Source organism: Rhodamnia argentea, chromosome 4 (assembly GCF_020921035.1).
Source record: "Rhodamnia argentea isolate NSW1041297 chromosome 4, ASM2092103v1, whole genome shotgun sequence".
In the NCBI taxonomy this organism is placed as follows: domain Eukaryota; kingdom Viridiplantae; phylum Streptophyta; class Magnoliopsida; order Myrtales; family Myrtaceae; genus Rhodamnia; species Rhodamnia argentea.
The window spans coordinates 13106472-13127489 of record NC_063153.1 but is presented as its reverse complement, the minus strand read 5'-3'; the positions used below and the strand labels follow the sequence as shown (position 1 = coordinate 13127489).

The following is a 21018-nucleotide window of genomic DNA, read 5'->3' as shown; positions in this document are numbered from 1 at the left end:
GGCAGCCACCAACCCAAAAAGAAAGAAAAAAATAAAAAAAATAAAGAAAAAATAAAATATTAAAAAATTTGAGATCAACAATTTCAAAAAGTATTTTCACATCTTTAGATTTACGGATTCACTTTTTCAATTTTATGCATGAATTTACGTTAACCAGAAAGTGTTTTCCTCGACTAAGTCGTTTTCAGCAAACCAAACGAGTGAAAGTCTGAAAAATTAATTCCCAAAAAATACTTTCACTGAAACAATCGCACCCTAAGTTATTAGCTAATTGAATTCAATTTTTGCATTTTTATGGTATGACAAAATTTTTGAAATTTAGATCGAACTGTATCAAATACTACATTGTGCATTTCACTTGAATATGCAGTTTTAAACTTCTGAGAATGCATTGCAAAATAGATTAAACGAACAGAGCCAAAGTAATAACCACACTAGCAATTTCGCTAGCATGTCTAGTGCATCTCCCCACTCAAGCAAATGCCAGTAACATAAAACAAAAATGAAAAGAACTTCCATAGAAAGCATCTGCCATTGTACAGCATTTTTGAAAGCAAGGAAGGGGATGTGATTGCTCAATTGCATGATCAAAGTCAGTGTAGGAAATGCCCATGGACGCCGCTTGATAGGATGTGAAGACAAATGCCTAAACACCGTTCCAAATCATCTACCTTTGACAAGAAATAAATCCCATTGACGGTGGAAGGACTTCTGTTTCTACACATGTTTCGTAGTTGACTGTATATTTAGCAAATGTAGAGAAAAGGAAATGTATGTGAAAATGAAGAGTAAAAACAGCTGATGAAACAGATTTGCATAACACTGCGATACTTCGCTTATATACATCGACATTGTCAAACAAAACTGATGGAAATTTGAAGGCGTCAAAACTCATTCTCCACTGAGCCTCGTTGTCCCTCCCTATATTCCCACTTCTCCAACTGAATACGGATTTCAGGCAGACAGTTTATGCTGCTATTAAATACGAATATCTGCTAAGATAAAAACTCAGAATCTTCAAGCCACCATCTACGATCTGAATGCAAAAAATAAAAAGAAGAAGAAGAAACTTGTGCTGAAGTCCATGACTCAGAAAGTAAACCCAAAAATTGTACAATCATGTACCTAAATGGTCAAAAACATGGTAAATAATGCCAGCTGATAACGTATCACAAATGCACGTGAACAAAAACAGCATTAGACCCCACTACCTGAGAATAATCAACTTCAGAGCAAATCAATTCTTTGCTGTAGTTGTTCTCATTTAAATGCTATTATGCTAGTAGTTCTCATCTCGATGCAGTTCAAAGGAGCCATCCACTAAACATACCATCTCTTCACCAATATCTTCTAAACAGTATCTGGATAGCTTAAAATAGCTTCCACTCTATCTAGTGATGCTTGCAACCGCCCGGAGTTCATGTTGAAAAGTGGCTCATCAGTACCAATACCCCTGTTACACGAAACACACAACTTGAACCACAGAAAAACTTAATAAAAGAGAGTGACATTACCCACAGAACCGCAAGACACACACCCGTAAGTTCACTCTATGTTATAATCATCATGCTTTGTACTAGCAAACTTCTAATTCATGACACCAAATAGTTGATAGAATTAGAACTTGTTTTGGTGTTTTAGCTCATCTAGTTTCTTCCAAGAGCAAAATAGTGGAATTGAGAAGGAAGAAACTTACCCTGTGATTTCTGGAAGAATGTAATCAGCCCTCCATCCAAATCGAAAATCCACACCTGGACAAAGTCCAAGAGTGGTTTTATTTCTAATTCGAGATACACCATCTCCACCCAAGCATGTGGTGAGCTTCCATTTCCAACCAATTGCATTTAACTGAAAATTGTGGCCTACACCAACCTGTAATTTTCAAAGCACACCAAGCTGACTCCCCAAAAGCTTTACCAGTTACTGCTAAATACCCACAGAAGTTAAACAGACTTCTTGATGATTGAGAATATTGAGCCACGCCAGCACAAAACAGAGGTGATATCAAATACGCCTCAAACCTGGAGATTCAAGAACTTTGTGACAGGAATCTTTTTTGACAGAATGCGCACGTCTTGATGTATAGGCTCATACACAAACTTCCACCGGCGATCTGGGGATAGAGGCTTGAACACAAGCTTTGTTTGAAAATCATTCCTTGGAGCATTGTAAAACTGAATCAAAATATTAAATCAATAATGTCACAACGAGGCTATATTCCACAACTTCATTAATTGAACAAGCAGAGTTAAATCAGGCCTTAAAGGCTCCAACAAAAGTTTTGCTTGATGGTCAATACTAGGAGAACCAAAAGATAGACCTAAAGTGTCGAGAGCCATGAATCATAATGAGTCATAGATACATACACAAACATTAAACACAAATATACTTCTGCTTAAGCTGAAGTATGGTAAACAAGGGCACAGAAATCAAAATGTCCGATGAATTAAAATTGCAGTCAGACTTACAAAAGAACAAAAGAGACCACAAGAAAACGAAAGTCCATGTTCATCTACTTCATCATGCCACTATTACTAACAGAAGCTATATTAGGTCAATAAGCACGAAGTAGTGAACACAAAGCCAAGCCAAGCCAACAAATGGACTCACGGAAAAAATATCAACTAGCATATGGTGACGGAATCTACACGAATAACTGTAAGGCTGTCCCATCCTATGTGACAGATCTTGTACAAGTCCAATCAACATGTTCAGCCAAGTGAGGTTCAAACTCATGCAGATCATGAAAAGAAATCTCACAAAAGTGCTCCCGTAAATATACTGAACTTCTAACATCTTCACTAATCAAACATCAGTGAAAACTGTAACAAAATCTTATTTATCTCCCATGGATGTTTGGATTGATATCAGAACAGTTCAACACTCTCTGGATTCTCCCTCACATGTGGACTGACATATTGACGTACCACAGAGCCCTAAAATGGACTTCCACGCAAGGAAGCAAACAACAGGGCCTCTAACTCACGAAGTTGCCATGTCAATTTCTCAGGTCAATCTATCTGAAAACTTAAACAAGATAATCACTAAAAATCCTTTTTAACATTTTAAATACCCTGACATTGATAAACAATCTGTGATATTGATAAAAGAGCAAAGTTGTGCCATCCGCACATTGAAATATCTGGTACTTATCTTCAAGACCAAAGAACTTGAGTATATCAAATTAGACAGGAACCACATCTAATGTTCACATTAAAATTGACCCAAGCTTGAGATACCATATGCAGATGACCTCAAAACGAAACATTTCATTCATTCCTTCCAAGCCTTAATGGTTTGGTTCATCTATCCACAGCTCTCTCAACAAAATTTGGCCACTAAATCACCCGTTTTCATTCATCCGGGCCAATCATACTTGCTACAGAACAAACTTCAGATATGTGGTAACACAAAGGCAAGCAAAATTTAGACACATCAGAAGAGACACCTCCAAATTAACACCGACTCGGAGTCCCTGAATTTCTTTCCGAAACTTGAGGAACAACTCGGAGGGCATCAAATTGATGCTGTACAGATCGTCCCACGAAGTGGGTTCTTCGCCGGCTGGACTCGTCTCCATGTTCAAGCTCTCAACCCTGCAAGAACAGTTCTTTTTCAGAATACAAAAATCGCCAGCACATCTCACTCAAAACCCAACTCTCAAAATCGAGAATTTGACACTCATCACTAATCTGACACTTCTTCGGAGATTATATAGTCCATGTGGAGTCGGTTTTTGGGTGCCTTGACATGAACGAAGCTGCTCTGCATCTATCAAATCAACCTCATAGTGCTCATCAAAACAAGTGATAAGAGTCTAAATCATACCTACGAAACTACAAAAACAGGACTCTTTTGGGGCCTATCCAACTGTCGTTGAATGGCGAAGTAAAATCGGGATGCAGGTCTCAGCTATGAGAGGAAAACTGAAGGGGTTACCCGGGCAACTTGGGGTTTGCATTGGTTGGATTATATATACTCCGAGGACAAACAAGTTCCGCCGAAAGAAGGAAAGTTGCGAAGGCCTATGTGGTAACAGTGCTGTTTTTCTCATTTTGTTTTTCATTAATAGAAAAAGACGAGAAATCTGTTTGGTAAAGTAAATATTTCTATTTTTAAATTTTCTGATTCTCCCGATAATAGTTTTAGATTAAAAAAAGAATAAAAGAAAATTAATCTCTTGGTTCAAAATCACTTTTGAGAAACAAGTCTAATAAAGTAAGAATAGTCATGGAAGCCTCTTACTTTCTTCACTTCACTAAAAAATAAGAGAAGGCAAGAGCGCTTGATCAGCCAACTCCCCCACTCATCCCCCGCTCTCGTCGCTCAATCAACCAACTCCGCCACCGTCGACCGCTGCTAACCGTCACCGCTACAAACTTCCGCCAACCACCTCCGGCCGCGACCAATCGCCATCAACGCCCACCGCCTCGGTCCACCACCATCCGTCGTCCATCATCTGCCATCAGACGTCACTACGGATCACCGTCTCCAGCCGACGGAGAAAAAGGAAAAGAAAACAAAAAAAAAAATACATTTTAAAAAAAATTATATTTTTATTATAAAAATAAATAAAATTACAAATAAATTAAAAAATTTTAAAAAAAATCACAAGATTTGTATTAAATGAAAGTGTTTTAGCAATATCATTTTTCTCAAAAAATTATAAGAAATAAATAATACATGAAATAAAGTAGATGATTACGTAAACACAAAATAAATAGACTAATTATAGATTATGTATGACATGTATTCATAGGTTGACTTATAGTTTGACTTATAGTGACAAGACGTAATTATGTGACTTAAATAAAAAAAATTGGGAAGAAAAATTGTTCCCAGAATACAAATTTTGTGTAATTATCAAACGCATTTTGATTCTCTAAAACTCGCCCAAGCATCGGGATCAGAAAAAATCAATTCTAAACAGAATTAATTTTTTGGATCAGAGTCAAATCTTTCGTAAAATGCAACGGCCTTTAGATTAAATGGTTTTTTTTTAAATGCAAGTAGTTCTTTATAAACTATAATTTTAAGTTAAATTGGGAAATAACTTCAGCTTAAACGGAGTTTATTAAAATCACACTTTGGAAAGCATTTTTACTTTTAAAAAAAAACTCAAAACCAACAAAAATTCAACTGTCGATGAGGCCAAATCTGGTGCCAACAACCTCGCATGAGGTTGTCAGATTCAGACAACCGTCGCCCGGGTCACACGAATCCATGCAACACGGCCCGAGGTCGCTTTGGTTTGCGAGATCGAGGCGACGGCCGCAAGGGTTCGGATAACCCCAGGTGACAATCACCTAGGTCGTCGAACCTTACCCGATGCTACCGCCGCCGCATCTAGCTTGCTGGAGTTGCTCCGGATGCTCGCCAATAGCCTAAATCCTATTGGTAACATCGCGTTAGGTAGGGATATTTTCGAAATTATGAAAAAAAAAATTGTTAGAGAAATTAGGAAAGCTTAGGGAGAGCAAATTTGGAAGCAAATGCCTCTTGTAAGATTTGGGTCCTTTCGAAGGAGAAAACTCAATACCAAATAGGGTATTTGCTTGGGTTAGCAATCAAATGCCCAAAGCCCAAAATACTTTTGAACTTGCCTTGGGCTAAAAGCCTTTAGAGTCATTTGGAGATGCAATTACATCTCCCTAAAGCTCTTTAAAAAAAATTGCTAAACTCCATTTTTATTTTCCTAAGGGGCTTTGAGCCCCAAAAGGCTTTGGCAAAGCCGAATCAAAAGAAGTGGGATGATATGAAAGATACAGAAATAAGCGAGATGCGAAAATCGGTAAAAGGACACATGGAGTGCCAATATTTATGTATGACGCTCATTTTAGTACCAATATTTTTTTTGGGATCACTTTAATGCCAAATCGTAAAAAAAAAAAAACGATCACTTAACTGTCAATTACGGCAAAAAACTTATCATTTAAGTGTCAATTCCAATCAAATAGTACACGAAGTATTTCTTTAATTAATTTTTTAATATTATGTGGAATTTTTTTCAAAAAGTCAGTCCACATGGCGTCCACTTGGCAATTTTTTAAAAATAGTCTACGTGGACGCCACGTGTAATATCTTTTTACAAAATAAACCAAAATATTTTTAAAAAAATTAATTTAATTTAAAAAATTATCTAAATACCTAAAAAAGGAAAAAAAAAACAGAGATTGAAAGGCCTGGGTGGGCGGTGGCCGCGAGGGCTTCCAAGCCATAGCTGCTACAACACAATTTTTCTTTTTTTTTAGTTTTTTAGCTTATTTTTTAGTTTTTTAATTTTTTTTACTTTAGATTTTTTATTGCTGATTAAGAAGCTCCGGTGAGCCATATAGATGTCACGTCAAATTTCCAAAGAAGCTCACGAGAGTTGTCACTAAAATAGCTATTTTTTAAAAAAAAATTGGCTATTTAAAAAAAAAATATTCGCACTAAAGTGAGGGCCGTACATAAATATTGACACTCATAGTGTCCTTTTGCTTGTGAAAATCTGTTCATATGAAATCCGGAAGCACAATGGCAACAAAATATCAAAAAAGATACCTTCAAACAGGATGAGATATTTTGACCCAAAAAAAAAAGGATGAGATATGAGATATGAGATGGCAAAGCGAAAAAATTTATTTACACAAGTGCCCTCCGGTACTCTCCCTTGTGGGTGTATTGGTGGAAGAACGCAAGACGGCAATGTGGACGTTGTGTTGAAAATATTCGTGTCACCACAATTTGTACTAGGTAATGCACTCTGACTGGAGTTAGCTGGTCTTTTCAATATCCCACTCCTCCCACTGTTTCTGAAAGCATTGCCATGATTCTTGAAGCTGAAATTACTGTGAGCTACTGAGATCTTGCATTTCCTGCTGTAGGGATTATCAGGTTTCGCACGGTCTTTAACGGAGGAAGAGGAGGAGGCCTCTGCAAGGCTCGTGAAGGACTTTGACTTATTGCTGTAATAGTTCTATATGCCTTTCCCGAGAAATCACAGAAAGAAAGGAGAGGGCTTCAAAAGTCATCATTTGATCATAAATCTGACTACTTGGAGGCCCCAATCACAAATTTCTTAAAGCATCGCGTTAGATGGAACATATACAGAAAGCAAAATAAATAGTCATCAAGGTGTTGGCACTCAAAATAATCAGCCCGCCAAAATACAAACACATGAGGAAATGACACATGTGCAGAACACGTGAGGAGTCGACACACGTGCAAAACACGTGAGGAGTCAACACTCGAATAAAACACGAGAAGAATCGGCACATGTGATAGACACATGAGAAGAAAACGTTTTGATAAAAGATGAAGGAGATATGTGCACAGCATGTGAAAAGGCCAATAAGTGTCGATAGAAGTGCCAAACTTGCTGTTATGGATACCAACGAGGAGGGGAAAAGTGTCAAAAAAGTTTTAAACATTTTTCATCGGTGCCAATTTAGTCCTAAACCTTTTAATGGTGCCAATTTGGTCCTAAACCTTTTAACATAGAGCCAATTTAGTCCTTTCGGCTAATTTAGCTCGGAAAATTCCTACGTGGATACCTAGTCGGGGCCGGCTGTCCAACGTGGCCGGATCGGCGCTGATGTGGTCGCTAGAAAACAAAACGACGTCGTTTTGTTTAATTATCACTCATAAAAAAAAAAACCCCTAGAACCTTCAAACGCTTCGCTCACGTTGTTTGCCCTTTTTTCTATCAGCGAACTTCTGGAACGCGAACCGAAGAACACAAAGGAAGAACCCTAACTCCAATCTCCCCGAATAGATTCGATCTCAACTAAAATCGAACGATTTTGCTCAAGCCGACGCTCGCGCAACAGTTGCCCGATGGTCACCCGAAGTTGAAACCGTGTCGCTCCCTATTCTCTTGCGTTTTTTGTTGCCCCTAATGAAGTGAAGTTCTCGAACGTGAACTCACTAAGGAAGAAAGGAAGAACCCTAATTCCTATCTTCCCATATCATCTCAACTCAAATTGAAGGATTTTGCTCAAGCCAACGCTCGCCCGATGGTCGCCTAACGGTTGGCCGATGCTCACCCTTCAATTCACACTTCGAAATTGCGAAGACCCGATTGACTCGTAACCCGGTCGAGACCCAATTCGACCTTGAGATTCTGCAGCGAATACGACAAAGCGTGTGGTCCCGATTTGTTTGTGTTGTGCACATTCGGACATAAAGGTATACTTTTGTGGTTCCGAACCATCAAATTTCTATCTTTTCCTTGTCTTCATGTGAACATGGCAGAATATGAAAGGAAAATAAACCACAACGACACAGTATAACATAATGAATCACACGAGCAACCACTTGATTGGTCAATCTTGTTCATGGTAATTTGAGATTCAACGAAATGTCTATTGAACTTATTTCTTTCGGAGAACATGCATTCTATTTCACTTTGACATTTCATCAAGTATGTGGCATGCACTTTGATTATTGAACTTCTACTAACATATAAGGCAAAATATCAATATCGGGTCATCACTACGACATTAATGCACATTTGAAACATTGATAATCTTTAACCAAAGACGAAATTCACATGAGCCTCAACCATTTTCTCGGACTCGATTAGCCACATTAAGGATAATCATATGTGATAGATGCAATATTTGACCACGGACATCGATTGAACTATGAACTTCAGTTTTTAGGTTGTATTTGTAGTGCTTTATTTGGCTCTCCCTCATAGCCAAAAAATCTTGAAATGATTGGACCTATTATGTTGTTGCTTCATTATGTGTCTGCATATACTTACAAAGTATGTTTTTTTTTTGTAAGGTCGACATGAGCAACAATGTGGTAGGAGAGGTCACTGGTCGGGATGAGGGCAACGATGAGGGTGCTGGTTTAGGTAATGAGGCATTTGTTTAGCACGGGGATGGTTTAGACTATGATTACTTAGTAGATGAGAGAGATTATGTTGACTTAGAGGGTGATGAACTTATTGGTGAAATCGATTCAGAAACCGAAGACACGGACCTAGTCGATGCACAATTCTTGACTGATGATGATGATAGGGAAAATGAGGACCTTGTACAAGGAATGAAGAAACTCGGGGAATTCCACGGAATGGCCACAAAAGCTTGGACTATAGTGGAACCACTCGCAGAATTTATACCATCCCAACAATCTATAGGAGAATCATCTAATCCCCAATGGTCTAACCAGGTTATTGCCGAACCTGGTTACCAAACGGACTTCAACGAAACCGGTTCTTGGCATCCCTTGTCCCCATGCCATTTCAGCTATAAATTGTAAGCAAGATGATGCATATGATTATGTAGACGAGTGTTACAAGAAGACAACGTTCTTGGTTGCATATCAAAATATGATGATGCCGGTTCGAGGAGAGAAATTTTGGAAAAAAAACTTACAAGGAGGCACCCGATCCTCTTCCGGCCAGGGTGAAGCTTGGTAGGCGCAAACAAAAAAGAAGGAGGAAGGTGAGGTCACACGTGGTATTAGGATGTCAAGGAGAGGAATGAAGATGACATGTCGAAGTTGCTTGAAGATAGGGCACAACAGTTTGACATGTCCAACTAAGAAGGCTGGGACTGTGGCATCACAAACACAATTATCTAGGAAAAAACTTTCGATATGTACTTTCATATGCATTGTGTCATGCTTGGTTCGTGAATAAGACTTTAAATGAATATTACTCTTTTCAAGTTAACCGACGTACTAGCGAAGGTGCAAGTGGAAGTGTTGATGAGACACCAATTGCTAGTGCTACTCTTGGGACCCCAATATCTCATGGAAGTGTAAGCTTCGTTTTTGTTAGTACTTTCACTTTTACTAACAAAATCTGTTGACTAATTAAACTAATAATGTCAGCTTGAGAGTACAAGTACCAGACAAGGCAATAGACTGCAAGTGAAGTTCCATTTACAGCAGAAGGCCCACCAAGAAAGAAGGGAAAAAAAAAAAAAAGAGGAAGTAACTCCAATTTACAAGAAGTGACAGGATTATGAAGTAGTGTTGTAGCTGTTTGTTTGTTTGTCAATGGTGTGGTCATTCAATGAAGTAGTGTCATGGTGGTTTTTTGTTTGTGGATGTAGTTTGCTCCACACGGTCCTCTGTGATTTCCTGTCTCCTACGTATGTTCAAGTCTAGTTATTTGAGTCATATGGTGGTTCATAATCACAGTTGCTAAATTTGCTGGATACCTTTTTGGTTGTGCCATTACAACTTGATAGTCTATGCACCCCCATGTGTCTTTATTTTGGTTAGTGATTTGCTACCTTGATATATAATTGTACTTATTTGACTCTGTTTACTTGTCAAAAAGGAAATGAGAGCACTTGAAGAAGTTACGTTTCATTTACTTGTCTAGCTTGTTTCTGCCTTTACATGAAACTCCGCTTGCAATGCATATACGTGAGTTTATTGTTGCAATAAGTGAGTTTGCTGCTTCTACTGGATTAGTTATCTTGTTCATACTGTAACTTTTTTACTTAATAGTTGGTGTGAGTGACATAGGTAGGTGAGTGTATAGTCAGAGATGTAAAATTGTATAATTATAGCTCAGATTAAACCTACAATGGAAGTTCACGACACTCACTCCTCCAACACATTCTTTAAGCTTTTTCTTTATTCAACAATCAGAGCTTCCCTCATTTTTCTAAGCTTTACCATTGCAATAATGCAGACTTCTCTTAGCCAAGTGAGAGTGCATCTTCATTTCAATAATATAAGCCTCGAACCCCGCTTTTTAGATCGGTCGTCAAAACGGTCATCTTTATCAAGCCCTGGAAAGATCACATGCTCAAGGAGAAAAGGAGGAATAGATGGAAAAAGATAAAAGAACCCAAATGAGCCTTTCATGTATGAAGCAGCTTGACTTACAAAAGCTAAATATGTCTTTGCAATGACCATACCACACAACCGGAGAATTAACAAGCCTTTCATGAAAACACACTTTTGAGTCAACAAAATATATCTCCTTAATCTCCATCCCACAAGTGCAATAAAATAAAAGACCGATTGAGAACTACGATTTCAGCATCCATTGAACTTCCATCGTCCTCATCATGGGTCGACACCAGCTCTTCTTCAAGATTGCTCCAAGGCAATTTTTTGGATACACTTCTTGCCAATGGATTGATTTCCGCATCATCCCGGATGAAAAAACTTCAAGTTTCCCCTCCGTCGTTCGAGTTATTTTTTGGGTAGCGTGATATCTTCTCCCCAATTATCCTTGTCCTAGCTGCTTGTAGAGGAGATTTTAGGCCACAATGGAAAAATGTTTATGTATCTTAGTCAATTGGAGGGATTGATGTCACCGATTGTGATGAATTTGAGGATCTCTTCACGAGTTCGATGATCTCCTCTTTCAATGACACTTCACTGTCGGTTAAAGGACACTTCTAATAGTTAACATAGTGAGCAAACATAAATGGTCATAAATGGACAGATGAACAGATGACAAATAAATATAAATGTTGATGAAATCTTGTTGCCAACATGTAGGAGTATTCAGTTCTCAACTACGGAACAAAGAAATCTAACTCTTTATTAGCCTTTTTAAGAGCCAAAATAACCCACACCGTGACTAGATTTCCATCATTCGAGAGCGGAGAGGACCTGTAATTTTGTTTACACAGAATGCTAATTAGACCTCTTAACATTGTGTTCCCTCAAGAGACTCAATCACAATTCTTTGAACTATTATCCTATATGATGTTCCCACATTTCATCACATATACCCAAGAAGATATTCTTCAAGTTCTCACATTTCATCTCCTCTTGCAATGCACCACAGAAGGGGAAAAGTGACACAAATGACACAATCAAACCAACAAGGTCCCGGAAAATAGAAGATGCTGGCTCTTCAACCGAACCTGCATAATATCTTTCTCTCATCCAAAGTTAGTGGCCACCTAAACTATCGTTGACCTGTGTGAATGAGCATTGTAAACCATTCCGAAAAGACAACTTTTTCTTCATTTATCAACAATTTTGATAGTTACAGATATAGAAGTGTTCAAGAACCTGAAATGTTGAGGTTCATGTACATATTTGTCCCATTAGTGAAAGAAGAATTCATTGCACATCAAATCAGGCTAATTATCAACAACAAATGGTTCATAGAATTCAAGAAAGATGAAGAATTAGATTCGCTTCAAGAGAAAATCATCAAAAGAACTTACCTCTGAATGTCGGGCGAGCTTCCGATGAATCAAAGAGAAGGTGTCGGTTGAGCGTTGGCGAGTGTTGTCTTGAGCAAAATCCTTCGATTTGAGTTGAGATCGAATCGATTTGGGAAGATAGGAAAAAACAGATGGCTCACAGAATTTAAAAAGGATGAATAATTAGATTCGCTTCAAGAGAAAATCATCCGACAAACTTAACTCGGAACATCGGGCGTGCTTCCAAAGAATCTAAGAGAAGGTGTCGGGCGAGCGTCGGCTTGTGCAATATCCTTTGATTTGAGTTGAGATAGAACCAATATGGGGAGACAACAATTAGGGTTCTTCCGTTCTTCCTTAGTGAGTTCACGTTTGAAAACTTCACTTCATTTGGGGCAACGAAAAATGCAAGAGAACAGGAAGCGACACGGTTTCAACCTCGGGCGACCGTCGAGCGACCATCGAGCAACCGTTGCGCGAGCGTTGGCATGAGCAAAATCGTTCGATTTTAGTTGAGATCGAATCAATTTGGGGAGATTGGAGTTAGGGTTCTTCCTTTGTCTTCGTCGGTTCGTGTTCCAGAAGTTCGCCGATAGAAAAAAGGGCAAACAACGTGAGCGAAGCGTTTGAAGGTTCTAGGGTTTTTTTTTTTTTTGTGAGTGCTAATTAAACAAAACGACGTCGTTTTGTTTTTCGGCGACCACGTCAGCGCCAGTCCCGCCACGTCGGACGGCCGGCGCCGACCGGATATCCACGTAGGAATTTTCTGAGCTAAATTATCCGGAAGGACTAAATTGGCTCTATGTCAAAAGGTTTATGACTAAATTGACACCATTAAAAGGTTTAGGACTAAATTGGCACCGATAAAAAAGGTTTAGGACTTTTTTGACACTTTTCCCAAATATGGAGCTCAATTGGTAGATATTCATATTTTCCTTTCCTTTTCCTTGGCTAAAAGTATTGGAAATATATATATATATATATATATATATATGGTCAAAATGGAAATTTATATTGGTCCGCCGCCATTTGCACCCTTTGTATGACTAAATTCACCTAATTTTCATTTTTTTTTAAAAGTTAAAATTGCCCTCAATCAACAATTGCAATTTAAAACCCACCGATCGGTGGCCGAGTTGGTTTGAGTTCAATTCCTTTCACGAGAGGTCCTGGGTTCAAAACTCCTCGACGCCGGTGTCTTAAGTGGGAGGTCGTGGTGGTGGGCTCCTGCGGTAGCCCCTCCCGAGGATTAGTCGTGCTCCACCGCTATGTTGAACGAAACTCGCCGACCGCGCAGAACCTCGGTAAAAAAAAAAAAAAAATTGCAATTTAAAGTGATGGCCCAAAATTCATTTACTTTCTTTTTTTAGTTTTCTGTTTCTATGTAGGATTTAGTTACCAAAAGGACAAACTTCCATGTATATTAAAAGGCATTATATACTTTAATTGTTGATTTTAATTCCATAAAAATTCGTTTTGTCGAAAAGAGAAATTTTCAAGAAAGCCTAATTTTTTTCTACCTTGTCAATCAAATTTGTGGACAAACTATCGAGTGGAATCTACAAATAATTTGACATAATTATTTTTTTATAACAATTATTTGTTTATAAATTTTCACTTTTGTTGTGCACATCACCATCAAATCACGTATATGTATAACGGATGATCAGATGAAGCAAAAAAAAAAAAAATCTTTAAAGACTTTCAAAATAAAATCAAAATTACATTCAACGTGAAACTTTAAAGATGAAATTCCACTAAACCAAAACATTGCATAAAATAATTATTTTAAAATGATAGTAAAATCTCATTATTTTGGATTAACAAAAATCAATGTCATCTATAAAGTGTTTATGGAAAGATATCAATATGTCTTGTCATGCATAATATTTTTAGTGCATTCCTAGATATTTCCGTAACGTCTTTCTTGTTTTCTGTAAAAATATCTTGTCAATAATAAAGGAGAAAAGATAAACTCTTTAACATAGTTTGCAAAGAGAGTTGATAGATATTTTAGACTAATGAAGTTAAAAATAAAAAATTCACCAAAAAAGTGAGCTTTTCAGATAAGAGGGGCAAAGAATAGACAATTTTTATAAAAGAAATGATGAAAAAGAGACTTTTAAGCTTTTACTATATCAAGGAATTTGTCTTTCTCCGTTACTATCAACAAGATGAAGTTTTCTTCATCGTGTGTTCTTTTTTTAACTTTTGGGCAAGTGTGGATGTGGTGTGGAAACACTATATCATAAATTGCCTACACAGGCCAATCGTGATGATTACAATTTTCGAAAGGTCAAATTATCAAATTACAAGCATCAAGATTGTGAACATTCTGTATAATCGGCAGAAAAGTTCTCTAAGATTTATGGCCAAGAAGAAAACGTTCCATATGTCAAGTGTTTAAAATGCTTGAAAATAAAACATGAACTGGAAAAGACATGTCCTTAAATATGGTGCTCAATTACTAGATATTCATATTTTTCTTTACTTTTCCTTTGCAAGAGGGATTGAAAATTTATATTAGTGTAGTTCTTACTGTGCTTACTAAAATCATTAATTTGAAACTGGATCTTTAACAAATCAACCAGTTCTTTGGGAATTGAAACTATAAGAGCAACATTCTTCTTGGACATTGCAAATGGAGATTGTTGATAACATTCATGCCGTGTATTAAAAGATCACATATGAAAAGAGGGCATAATCATAGTAAAAACATCGAACAAATAGAAAATTATCGTAAAATAGAAATTACAATCATGATTATAAAAAATTAGTTTTGCCTGAATTACAATTTCTCTCAATCTGCATCAAACGATCAACAAAGAAGACAAATAAACTTCTACTATAAGAATTTGGTACAATAATCTCATTAATCCCCAACGATGTTTGGTAGATCTTGTGAATTTTTCAATCCTCGCTCCACGTACATGTTGGACACTGTTACCTGCAACAAGAGAAGGAACAAAAAGGGACAAATCGTTTATTACAATGAAATAGAATTGAACAAGAAATAGAAGAACCTAGGGAAACAGCAAGAAATCAATAAATACTCGGTTAGCATTCTCTTGAGTTGTGGATTATTGAGAGACATCACACAACATATTTTCACATTGCCACGTTAATGTTGACAAAAGGTATGAACTTTGATCGGATCAGTGATATACCAAAAAATAAGCAAAGCAAAAAAAATGTTTTCAAAAGAAATTTTCTAGTAAATCACTGCCCGAACAAAGGTACATCTCTAACTACTTTACTTGAATAGAACTTTTCTTTTAATTTTGTGAATGAATAATTCGATGGAAACCATCCATATTTATAGCCTCTAAATCACTCCCAAATAGGAATACATGCACCGACCTATGCGCTTACATAATCATTGTTGACGCCTAAATTTTGACTAATCTATTTTTTGCATAAAAATTAGAACTAATTTTAGTTCTAAATAAAAATCATCTCACATATTTATTTTTAGCGTACATTGCATTGGCATATAATTGGGCAAGCAGAACACTTAATTTAGCATGCGTCTAGACTAGGCACGGGATGGAAAAATACACCGAGAAGATTTGAAACTTCAGGGACTGTATTGCAAATACTTAAAACTTCGGGGACTGTATTGCAAATACTTGAAACTTCAGGGACTGCATTGCAAATACCAAAAGAAGATGGAGAAAGGAAGATGGTGAAGAGAAGATAATGAAAGGAAGATGGTGAAGAGAAGATAAAGAAGAGAAGATAATGAAAGGAAGATGGTGAAGGGAAGATGAAGAAGAGAAGATGAATATGAAGAAGGGAAGATGAAAATGGAAAGTGAAGAAGTGAAGATGAAAAATGAAGGATGGAGAACTTTGCCTATAAAAGAGGAGGAGAATTGAGAGAGTTAGGAGGGGGGAGTGGAAGTGAATTGAGAGAGTTTTTGAGAGGAATTTTTAGAGAGGAAAAAGAGAGTTCTTGAGAAAAATCAGAAGAGAAAATTCGAGAGTGAAGAAAAGAGTTTTAGTCGAGCATCATCTTCGACGAGTCCCGACACATATTTCGCCTCTCGCCACCCAACAACGCCATTGCTTGCCATTTTCGACGACAGCCGCGTTCTTCCAACTCCGAGATCTTGAAGGGAACTATAACGTGTATGTGAGTAAGATTTTGTGTAATAGAAGGTAATCCTTTCCATCTCGATCTACAAAAATGTAATCGTTTGGTTTGAACATTTGTTTGTTTATTTTAGACATGCCACGTGTTTCAAATTTTAGCATTATTACATGTTAATTTATTTTTATAAATACTCGTGACTGGCTGCGTTTTCTTTCTTTCTAAATCACCCATGGTGTATATCGTAAAAAGTTCAATGTTTTACATCCCCATAAAAAAGAAGAAAAAACCAAAAAAATTGCATCTTTGAATTTCAAGTAAAATCCATCAAAATTGCCAAATCAAATATTTTTCATGAAAATGGTACCGAAAGGGCGTTAGAGTAATCTAGCGTAACCAAATCCCCGAATTCAAAATCTCCGGTTCGCGGAAATAAGATAGTTTTCTCCCGCTATTTTATTTAGGTTTCTAATCAACCTACCGAAAATGATTAGTGGCGACTCCAAATTCAAAACACGTTGCATGTTAATTATTTGAACCTTAAGTTGCGATTTGGTATGGACTTGGGAGAGTCCGAGTTAGGTTAGTTAATTAATTAACCCGATAATCCATTAGCCCAAAAATTAACTTGTCTATTTTTTTCAAAGGTCGCGACAGCTTGGCGACTCCGCTGGGGACCCAAAGAGGACTTAGGCCAGATAATTTCATGAAAAAGAAATCACTTGATTTGGTAAATTTTGGTTGAATTCTCATTCTTAGGTGTTAAATGTTTTTGCAGATTGGGAGTTATAAGGGAAGGAGTGATCGGCTAACCCTTTGTTTTGCAGACTTGGTGAATTGGAATTGTGATTTAACTTTTGAATCATTGAAGCGGTGTTTGCCTTTAATTGTTGTGCATGATTTATCGTATTTGCACTACACTGCACATAACCCGTGACCGGACCCGGGTCACACTAATAGTTTTAAGATGGTATTTAGATGGTTCTTTAACCTTGGCGGTAAGGTTTCGCTAAAGGTTATCCCATTTGGATCCCGAAAATTTTTCCAAAAAATGGCTCAAGGGTCGTTCTCATACACGTGAGGCTACGATGCATGAGAATTGCCCTTGTCGACCGAACCAAGCCGAAGTGATTGGACCCGACTAGTCATAACTATTGTACGCGAGGTTGCGACTAGTCATGATGATTGTGCGCGAGGCTGCGACATGTCGTTTCGTTCATCATTTCACTTTGCAAAAGCATTTTGGATAGATAGAATAAGATTTAAACTCACAATTCATACGCATGTCTTTGTGATTGGCATTTTCTTCGTATGAGAGGTAATTTCTTGTCTCTTGTACCCTGTTATCTCATTTTTATTTTGGGCCGGTCCATGGTTTAGGTTGATTGTTTAAAAGTTTCATTGTCTTATTTCTAATTTCGCACTTTGCTTCCGCAGCTTTTACAATTTCATCGGTTGTCCTCAATTCTGATTTGGCTTATTCCTGTTGTGCGATTTTTACTAAATTCTACGATCGAGCTTTGAGTAAGTGCTAAACATGAAAGTTGTAGACCTATGTTTCAACTAATATCTTACAAAATTTCAGAATTAAATTCATAATTTAAGATGGCCCTTCGTTTTTTCAACAACATGCGGTTATAACAGTTTTCTGAACATGATTGTTTTGGAAAGACACATTAAACTAATTTGATCCGCGCATTTCTAGTCCGATTGGCCAACATAAAAGTTGTTCATCATCTTCTCAACTACGAGCTCGTAAAATTTGGACATGTTTTGATCAACGTACGAATTAATACGAATTTTTTTGTAAAAGCGGACAAACTGAAAATTACATATTTCAATCCTTTGGTCATAATCACTTTGTTCATTTGAGTCTAGAGGGATGCCATGGGCCGGCTCGCTATTCTTGCTCCCTGTACTAATTTTGGGTTTGTTACTGTGTACAGGTAATTTATCACGGATCCTCCACATATTACTCGATCGATCGCAAAGAGGATGGCCGACATTAACGCCACTATCGGTCTTGCCCTGGACGAGAAACTTAACTCATTGACCGAGCGCTTTGAAGGGATGATGTCCCGAAAGATGGAGGAAATGATGGCCGCCTTCACCGCCAAACTTCAATCATCCGCCGCCAGCCCGCCGCTTCCTGCTCTAGTTCCTCCTACGGACAACTTCGGTAAAGCCCCGGAAGCTACTCCCTATCCGACAATGCCACTAGATGATTTGATCATCACAGGCGTGAGCTCGAGCACGCCGCCCGTAGTCCCAATCTCTCAAGCCAGCCCCGTGGCCCCCGGGTTGAATGGTGATACGGCCAAGCGGTTGGTCCAAATGGAACAGAGGATCCGAGAGGTCGAGGGGACTCACAACATACCCCAGATTGACATGTCTGTCTTTTCAAAGGTCACGGTGCCGGAGAAGTTTAAGATGCCCGACTTTGAGAAGTATGATGGAACTTCCAACCCGGTTCAAGACGTCCGGATGTACCAGGCAAGAATGAACAAGTATGCGATCAACGGCCCCCTAATGGTCCAGACTTTCCAGGCTAGTTTAAAAGAAGCTGCCATGAGATGGTATACGGACTACGAGATCTACCGGATGGATGATTGGGAGAAGGCAGCTAATGCTTTCATCAAACATTTTAGCTTTAACTTGGACGTGCTGACCACCGGAGAAGATCTTGAACAGCTTGAGATGAAGAGAGGAGAAACAATCAAGCAGTATGCTACCAGGTGGAGGAACGTGGCATCTCGGCTAAAACCAGTCCCTCCCGAAAGGGAGCTCATGAAATTGTTTGTTTCCACTCTGCCGCAAGTTATGAGAACCCGAATTTTGAGATCCGCTGCCACGTCATTCAGCCATCTCATCGCAATTGCTGAAGAAATCGAGAATGGTATGAAGAAAGGCTGGTACGATGATGTCACCACAACAACTAAGAGGTTTGCGGTAAGGAAAGACAATGAACCGGCCCCACGAGTCAACATGACCTACAGCCAAAAACCCACGACCCGGACGCCGGTCGTACGGGTTCCAAATCAGCAGCAGGCCAATTTCGGCGTGCAACGACAAATAGAAAATCAACGGTCCCCTCGGCGGTTTGCCCCTCTACCAGGAACCCCGTCGCAAGTACTCGCGGTTCTACGTAAGAGATGTTTACCGACTTCCGAGCCTCTACGACCCAAGAACACGAGCTTGCCAAGATATGATCCATCAAAGAAATGTGATTACCACTGCGGGGAGCTTGGACATGACACCGACGGATGTATCGTGTTGAAGCATCGGATTCAAGATCTTCTTGATTCTAAGGCATTCTCGTTCCAAGGCAACAAACAGCTAAATGTCCAGAATAATCCTTTGCCGGATCATTCCGGTAAAATTAATGCTGTATTCGGGCCGGGAATCAGACAGGTTGGTGCTAGTAAGGATGAAGGAGTCTTCGATATCGCCGGTTGTTTTGATGATGTAACCATTGCTGCTATATCCGAAGACGGAGCGCATAAGGAGGAACCTTACCTGGCGCCTAAACCTTCCAAATCATTCATTAATGCCATATGTGATGATCCACTGGAGGGTTTACATTCGGAGGGGATACATGAGGAGGGAAACCTAGTAGATTTAGAAGTATACGACCTAGATGAGTCCAATCCAGATTATGAGGAAATTCGTCGGGATTTCGAACGACATGAGGAGATCAAGCCCTTGACAGATATGCCCGGTCTTGACCGTTCCATTGTCGAACATTGTTTGCCAATCGATCCTTCGGCTAAGCCGGTAGTGCAAAAATCAAGGCGACCGGACCAAAGTTGACTGGAAGATCAATACCGGGAAAACCTACCGGGCAAAAGGTACCCGGCCACTTCCCAATCAAGAATACAGGCCATACCAACCTTCCGCTGGTGGTTCTAGCAGCAGACTAGTTGATCATCCCTACAAGTTTCCGAGCAACGGCGGAAGCTCAAGCTCAAGGAGTCAGACCGCTCACGGTGAAAACAAAGTGGGAAATCCGTCGCTAGTGTTAGCAAGTACCACTACCCAATTCGAGTATCAATCGGAAGATTACTTTGATGATGAGCTCACCACCTTGATCAACCGGTTCGGAGCTGAAGGACCTCCCGAGTTGTGATCCGAAGCAAGTGATTATGGATCCTTGAACAACGATCGTTGGTGTATGATCCAAGACAAAATCGATCGATCATTGGAATGGCCAACAAGAGAGGTGGAACCAATCTCGCATGAATACTTCTTTAATTCCATGTATAGTTCCCCCGCATGGGATATTTTTTACTTTCTAGCTATCTAGAATTTGCCTAGAGTTAAAGGGCGAATTTTCTCCTCCCTTATCAAATGCGTGAGTTCCTTGTTAAGCTAGGCCTGTAGCAAATCAATTTGTGGACGACGCCTCTGAACACCCGTAAAGAGAGATTCCGAATAGCCTTACTTGGGAGAATACGAGTAAAAGGCCAAGCGGGCTCAAAGATGGGTAACTCCGTATCGTCCCAATTGGCTCTCGGTCGTTTCAAACTCTAATTTAATCTTATTTCATTCTCAACAGGGGATTGCCAACTGTTTTGAGAACAATATAGTAAAAACCAAACCAACCATGGACGCCAACATCACCACAGCCTAGTGGTTGGGGGAATGACAATGGTCCGAGGCGTCCCGGGTTCGATCCTGGGATTTTGCATCAATGTACAAAGATTAATAAAAACTTTTTTGCTTCGCGATTCGGTGCCGATTGAAACTCAGCCAAGATGGTTACGGAACCTGGAGAGATAACATCTCAAACATACAATCCGATCCA

The 21018-nt window shown here is 38.8% G+C and overlaps 1 protein-coding gene across 8 annotated transcripts in view; it reads right to left on the bottom strand.

Annotated features, from left to right (window-relative positions):
- The window catches only part of LOC115746694, a 36513-nt gene extending 32529 nt beyond the window's left edge, over positions 1–3984 (bottom strand). For 2 of the 8 annotated variants that reach the window (XM_030682577.2, XM_048277817.1), the window contains exons 1-5: positions 3829–3984; positions 3449–3596; positions 2022–2174; positions 1697–1872; positions 1331–1453 (exon numbers count right to left, since the gene is read on the bottom strand). In XM_030682577.2, coding sequence (XP_030538437.1) covers positions 1351–1453; positions 1697–1872; positions 2022–2174; positions 3449–3580 — 564 coding nt within the window. In that variant the 5' untranslated portion in view covers positions 3581–3596; positions 3829–3984 and the 3' untranslated portion in view covers positions 1331–1350. Of the gene's footprint in view, positions 1–712; positions 1037–1330; positions 1454–1696; positions 1873–2021; positions 2175–3448; positions 3598–3717; positions 3772–3828 lie in introns of those variants that run through there. The other 6 variants (XM_048277818.1, XM_030682578.2, XM_030682579.2 and 3 more) reach the window with 6 other exon arrangements.
- Positions 3985–21018: the final 17034 nt, after the last annotated feature.